Source organism: Tupaia chinensis, unplaced genomic scaffold, assembly GCF_000334495.1.
Source record: "Tupaia chinensis unplaced genomic scaffold, TupChi_1.0 Scaffold148904_1, whole genome shotgun sequence".
Classification (NCBI taxonomy): Eukaryota; Metazoa; Chordata; class Mammalia; order Scandentia; family Tupaiidae; genus Tupaia; species Tupaia belangeri.
In genome coordinates, this window is record NW_006208752.1 from 1,515,305 (window position 1) to 1,522,322 (window position 7,018).

A 7,018-nucleotide genomic window follows, 5' to 3' on the forward strand; every position below is an offset into this window, starting at 1 on the left:
TGGATGCCAGGGACAATGGGGGAGGAGGATGGGACATAGCTGAGGGTGGGGGATGGGGAATCAAGGATGGCAAAACAAAAGGCAAGGTATGCAGGACATAAGAATTGGAAAATTATTTGCTGAGAACATGTATGTTGATGTGCTTGATTGAGCCAATGCACAGTGTATTTTGGATGGAAAATTCATTTGTGTGTTGTGATGGTGCATAGTGAATTAATGTAGAAAATGAATAAATTTAAAAAAAAAAACAAAAAAAACTAAGAACACTTAACATACAACCCATTATATTTTTAGGCATTTGTCTTAGAGAAATGAAAACTATGTCTACATAAGAACCTGTACTATTTGTTCATAGCAATTTTATTTGTAATGGTCCCAAATCACAAATAACCAAAATGTCCTTTGATGAGTAAAGGGCTAAATAAGCTATAATATATACATATCATGGAATAATACTCAGAAAAAAATAAAATTAATGATATACATAAAAACTTGGCTAGAACTTAAGGGTACAGTGCTGTGTGAAAAAGCCAATCTCAAAAGGTCACAGACTATATAATTCCATTTATAAAACATTGTCAAAAAACAAAATTATAATATGAAGGGCAAATTAGTGCTTAACTGGTTAGGGATAGTGGCAGAAGAAGATGATTACTCAGGGTTAGCCTGAGGGAGATGTTTGTGTTGCTGGACCAGCTCTATAGCTGGATTATGGTGTGTCATAAATAGACACATGTTATAAAATGACAGAACCATAAACACACACGGAGCCATTGTGAAGTCCTGGTTTTTATGTTGTGCTACAGTTACATAAGACACAACCACTTGGGGAGACTCAGTGAAGGGCATACAACACCTCTCTACCTTTGAATCTCCTTGTGACTCCATAATTATTTCAAAAAAATAAAAACCAAAATGGGTGCAAGGCCTAATGACTCAAGCCTCTGGAAGAATTTTCTATATGCTCTATTACAAAAACTACTTTCTCATTTAGTGTCCCGAAAAAGCAAGCCTGACTCAAATTTTTATAGGGCATTTTGAAAACAAAAATAAAGAATAATCACATGCAATATTATGGTATTGCTTATAAGCCCTGTCTTCATCTCAGATACTGGTATTTTTTTTTTTCATCCACCTTCTTTCCATCTGCTGGTTTTCAAGTCTCATATCTTGAGTTTACCAGTTTACCTCTTTGTGACCTACATGACCCTCCAAAATGATGGTTCCCCCAAGTCTTGTTCTTTCATTCCCATGAACCTGTACATATCCCCAGAAAAATTTCAACTCCAGGCACTCATAGTACATAGGACTGACTGAAAAGATTCATGCTGAAAAGGATACATCAAAACAAAACCAAAAACTCCTAGCCCAAATTAATATCAATAGTAAAAGTTACCATGTAAGAGGATTTCTGAACATAGTCTTCCAAATTCCCCTTGTCCACCTTGAACCATTCTCTGCCCATTCTTTACTGCACACAAATTCCTCTCACAACACTCCAGGCTAGCTTTAGCAACTTGACACCTTACTTCATAAAATAGATATCCAGGAAAACAATGAATGTTGACAACATACTTCAGATTACGGGGAACTGGCACACACAGATCTTATCTGATGCTCATTAGACTCTGCAGCTTCATAAAGGCAAATATCCATTTTCACCCCTATTCTAGAGATGAGGCAAGTTGTACCTGGTGAAATACCTTCTCCAGATAGCATACTAAGGGTCTTCAAAAGGCTTGTGGAGATTGCATATGATGAATAAACTGCATGAATTTTCAATTTTTTTAACCAAAATAATCAAGTACTTTAATCCCATTTCCCACAAAATTTTTCAAGTTCTCTCATAAGTGAATAGTAAATTGCTGAGTAAGGGCTATCATTCAGATCTTCTGATTTTCAATCCTAAGCAATGTCAAACTATTTCTTTGAACTTATCACCCCATTCCGATCTGGAAAAGGACGTGTTAAAACAGCAAAAGCTGGAAGAACAGAAGTCAAATGGTGACTCTAACTATGCTGTTCTGATCCCATCTAGAGCAAAGGTTCTCTAAGTACGGTTAATCCTAAAATCAGTAAGATGTCTGATGATTCTAAATAGAGCTATCAAAATAGAAAGTCAGAATGTACTTGAAGCAATCAGAGAGCATAAAAAAACAGAAAAGAATGGAGACTGCCTACTTAGGCTAACTTAACCAGTGTATCCAACCCATCAACCCAACTTTGTGAAGAGAAGGCAGAATCGTAGTGCTCTGAGCCAGAATTCAAATAAATTTGGTTAGATCCCTAGCTTCCCACATGGTGGCCAAGGAAAATCCCACCAAAGCAAGGCTGAGCACACTAGACTTCAAGGAATCAATGATAACCAGATCTTGAATCACCTGATCCTCCTCTGAGACTTTCCAATCCTTGGTCAAAGTTCAGTTTAAAAATAGATAAATAGGGACCAGCAGCTAGCATAATGGCTGTGTCACGGACTCCCATTTAGTGGACCATGGTTCGAGTCCTGGACCCGGTGGCTTAAACTCATGCCAGGCGCATGTGTGTGCGTGCCCAAGATCCCGAGAGAACGGACGAGAAGGGATTGTGGCGTAGCCATTCCCCAGGGGGTGATTTCTTACTTTCTATCTCTCTGTCTCTCTGTCTTTCTGGTGAGTGCACACACCCTATTCTGGAGCAGTTTTCTCCAAAATAAATAAATAAACAAACAAACAAAATAATAACTGGAAAGAAACTAAAAAATTAATCACATGAAAGAAAGTATTGTGATGGTAGCAAACAGAAATGCAGAACAGATTCCTCCCAGGACTGATCACTGAATCAGGATAGTCCTCAGACCAAAAGTTTGAGAACCAAACAGTAGACAAGTTAACAAACAAATAAGTTTCACTGCGAAAAGCAGAAGAGCAAATGAGATAAAACTCATGATCTTAAGGCTTCTAAACCTTACATCAACATTATTATTAATAGCTCACATTTTGATTCCAAGAAATTCCTAGTCCCATTTTGCCCCCTTTCTAAATAAGATCAGATTGTAACAGGATGAATAAAAGCTTTTGTAGAAGTCTTACCAACACGATATTTTAGTTCTATGGTTGTTTCGGCTTCTCTGCTTAATTCTGTTACTTCGCAACTGTAGTTCCCCACAGTGGCATCACTCTTAGCCATCTTCAGAGAGGCATCTCCTTTCAGTAATTCTGAGACTGCAATTCTTGCACTTGGAAACTCAGAGCTGATAGTAGACTTGTTTGCAACTCCATCATAGACATAAACGTCTTTTCCTTTAAATTTCCACCTTACAAATATTTCTGAGGTGCTTTGTGCCTCCACATTAATAACAATGCATGGAATGACAACGGTGTCATTGCAGTAGGTGTATTCTACAGATTTGGTTTTATTAAATATCAGCTGAGCTGAACCTGGAAAAGAAAAAAAAATCATTTAATTATAGAATTCTATAGGATCTTAGGCATGCTTCAAATCCTTAAGATAAAGAAAAACACTTCAGTTTTCACTTAAGCAAGCAGTGTAGCAAGGGAGAAGTCCAATAAAGTGAAAAACAGAAACAAATTATTTTTAATATTGACTTGTACAACTAGCAGACAACACTATAACTTTATGTTATTCTCAGTAATACAAATTATATATTACCATGTATCTTGGGAATAAATTCCAGCAATCCTGTTGGAACATGCAGGTACAGTATCTGACTTTGGAAGCTTTGAAGTCATTACTGCCTACTGATACATAGAGAAAAATACCGTCCTTACCATGAGAATATTCTGAATAGAAAATCAAACTAAATATTATATTCAATCTCAACTTGTATACATCGCTTCTAAGTAGAACTTCATAGACTGATATGAAATTTATCTCTATCTTTATGCTGCATTTCCAAAAAATAAAAATAGAAAAAGTGGCAGGTTCCACTGTACTTTAATATACAAAGTAAATCGGATGAATCAAATCATCTTTCTACCAGGTTCGAAAGTCTTAGAATACTAATGAGAGAAAAACATTCTCTGTGGCTATTTTCCTACTGCAAAATAAATAGCAATAGACATTTTGTGTGCAAGTCTTACTAAGGATTATATACAATTGAATGTCATTTTTTCACCTCCACATTTCATTGAAACTACAGAACAACAATTTCCAAATGTATAGTACAGGTATTCCTTCCTTCAAGAAACTATAAGCTACTTAAAAAGGAAACAAGTTGAAACCAAGTAGGGTCTAGTATATCAACTCTTCTAAATTGGATTGAGATCAACTTCCAATCATTGCCTTACAGAAGAGGAATTGGTATGTGCAATCACTCACCATTCAACTAAACTGTAAGAGAATGTAGAGAAATTGTAGTTGTCTATATTCTTCAGCTATTTATCAACTTTTATCTAAGTAGTTGGGTTTTCCCTTCAAAAAACAAAACACTAACTAATGTAAGTGAAACATGAACTTTGTTAATAGTTCATTCTTAAGATTTCTTTCTTTTCTATAAACTGGAATAAAAATCAGGAACATGAAGTGTAATTATTCTGAGAACATAATTATTATTCAATAAATGTCTATTGAGTTGAATGCAAGAATACATAGTAGAATATGAACTGAATGGTGCTCAAAAAAACCTGACTACAAACTCTGTTTCTGCCACTTTTTAGTATGCAACTTAAGCAACTTGCTTTTCTATGCCTTGGTTTACTCTGTGTAAATGAGAATCAAAAAGAATCCCTGGATTATTTCACAGAATTGTGAGCATCAAAGAAGAAAATATATGGGCAAGTGTTCTCTAGACAATACTGTGCTATGAAAATGTGCGGTGTTATAAAAAAGTAGACAATATGGCACTTTATGTAATGATCTGGACTTTCTCTGACTGGTCTAAATTGTTATATTTCTTGGTATCTGCAATCTGACCCAACCTTGAGTATTCACAGTTCACTTCCTCTCAGTTCTTTACATGCCTAGCTCCCCAAATATTAGGAAGCCCCAGGCAAAACTTGGATTTCTAATTGCTCTCTTCAAAACCTTGGAGTTATGCATTATTTCCCCTGAGAAGCATTGAGGGTGGGAGACTACAGTGCAGGAGGAGAGAATAAAGAGGTAATGATGTTGGAACTACAAAAGAGAGTATCGGAAAATATGGTCAAAGATTTTAAAATTGGCAAAATGATTACTGGGTTTTCTTTTGACAGGCTGTGGGACACTGCCTAACAGATCCTTTGGAATTATCTCATTCTATAGGGTCCTATGCCTTTCACTGACTTTGGGCTAGTTTGTAGTTTCAAACATTGTAGAATACTGATGGTAGTGCAAATGATTGGTGTCCACAGAGATACAAGTAAGTTTTATTCTGCAACTGATTTCTACCTGGTAAAAGAAAGGATTCCCAAAAAATTACATTTTATTGCCCTGAGGATACTAATTTTGCATCTATTAGCAAATTCACTTCAGCATTCCTGATTGCCCATAAATGTGCCTGTTCTTCCGATTTTTAGAAATAAATGATTTTGCCTTCTTGCTGGTTTTCTCATTAATTAATGAGTAAAACAAAATCTGTGACATATGTTTATTTTATATTTGATGAGTCATGGCTTTACCTTTTAAAAATTATCCTTAAATAAAAGATATATTAGTAAAGAACTCAGTTACTCTGTCAAATTTTTTGAGTAAGCTCTAGGTACATAAAGACTGGTTAACTAAAACCCCATAATTTTATGATATATGTTCAGAGAATGAATTTTCAAAAGAAAAAATACTAATTACATTATGTTATTTATTGTAATAAAAGTACTTTATAGCTGAAATGATTTATGTAGAATAAATGCTGTTAGTAAAGTAAAACTGACCTGATAAATCATAATTTGAATAATCTTTGTGCTAATAATTAATAAGTAAGGGTGATCCAAAATTACCACTCCAGCTATTAACTACAACTTCATCTTCTATAAATATGCATAAAAAGTACTAAGTAATAAAATGATCTGGTTTTAGGGGGATCAGCAGTTAGCGTAATGGCTATGTCGCTGGACTCCCACGTAGTTGACCATGGTTTGCGTCCCGGACCCGGTGGCTTAAAACTCACACCGGGCGTGTATGCGTGCGTGCCCAAGATCCCGAGAGTAGAATGGAGGAGAAGGGATTGCGGAGTGACCATCCCCCCAGGGGGGTTATTTCTCGCTTTCTGTCTCTATGTCTCTGTCTGGCGAGCGCACGTGCCCTATAGCAAAAACCTCTCCCCCCAAAAAAAGAAAGAAAAGAAAAGAAAAATTATCTGGTTTTAGAGTTTTTCTCCTTTTCCTACCACCTTCTGACAAAATAGCAAAGTGAAGATTTCAAATACAGGGAATAAAGAAAAATAGATATTAACATGAATAAGAAAATTCTGAAAGACAGCATATGCTTATAGATGTCTACATCAGATAGGAGTACACAGATGCAGCTAGGAGTGATGCCACAGTAATAGACAGATTGGCAAATAAAATGGGGAAGTTATTTTATGTCAAAGAACAAAAGTATTGGATCTTCAGCACCTGTAAAGACAGACCACTATGGGAACCAGCAGTTAGCGTAATGACTATGTTGCTGGACTCCCACGTAGTCGACCGCAGTTCGCGTTCTGGACCCGGTGGCTTAAACCTCATGCTGGGCGCGTGTGCGTGCGTGCCCAAGATCCCGAGAGGAGAATGGAGGAGAAGGGATTGTGGCGTGACCATCCCCCCTGGGGGGGTGATTTCTCGCTTTCTGTCTCTATGTCTCTCTCTGTCTGTCTGGCGAGCGCATGCGCCCTATAGCAAAAAACAAACAAACAAACAAACAAAAAACTCTCAAAAAAAAAAAAAAAAAAAAAGACAGACCACTAGTTCAAACCATCTCAGACCACAGTCCTGAAAATAGCTATATAGTTGCAGAGAAGGCTCAAGTCATGATAGTCATAGCACAATTGCCTAGCTCAGAAATTTTAAAAATGCAATAAACATTTCTTACAAATTACCTTACCTAAAACAATGTGAGATGATGT

The 7,018-nt window shown here is 36.4% G+C and overlaps 1 protein-coding gene across 1 annotated transcript in view; it reads right to left on the reverse strand.

The window, feature by feature from the left end:
* The window catches only part of CD47 (CD47 molecule), an 84,441-nt gene that overhangs the window by 49,956 nt on the left and 27,467 nt on the right, over nucleotides 1–7,018 (reverse strand). The window contains exon 10 of the mRNA XM_027769203.1: nucleotides 3,072–3,419. Within this exon, the coding sequence (XP_027625004.1) occupies nucleotides 3,072–3,419 (348 nt within the window). The remainder of the gene's footprint in view (nucleotides 1–3,071; nucleotides 3,420–7,018) is intronic.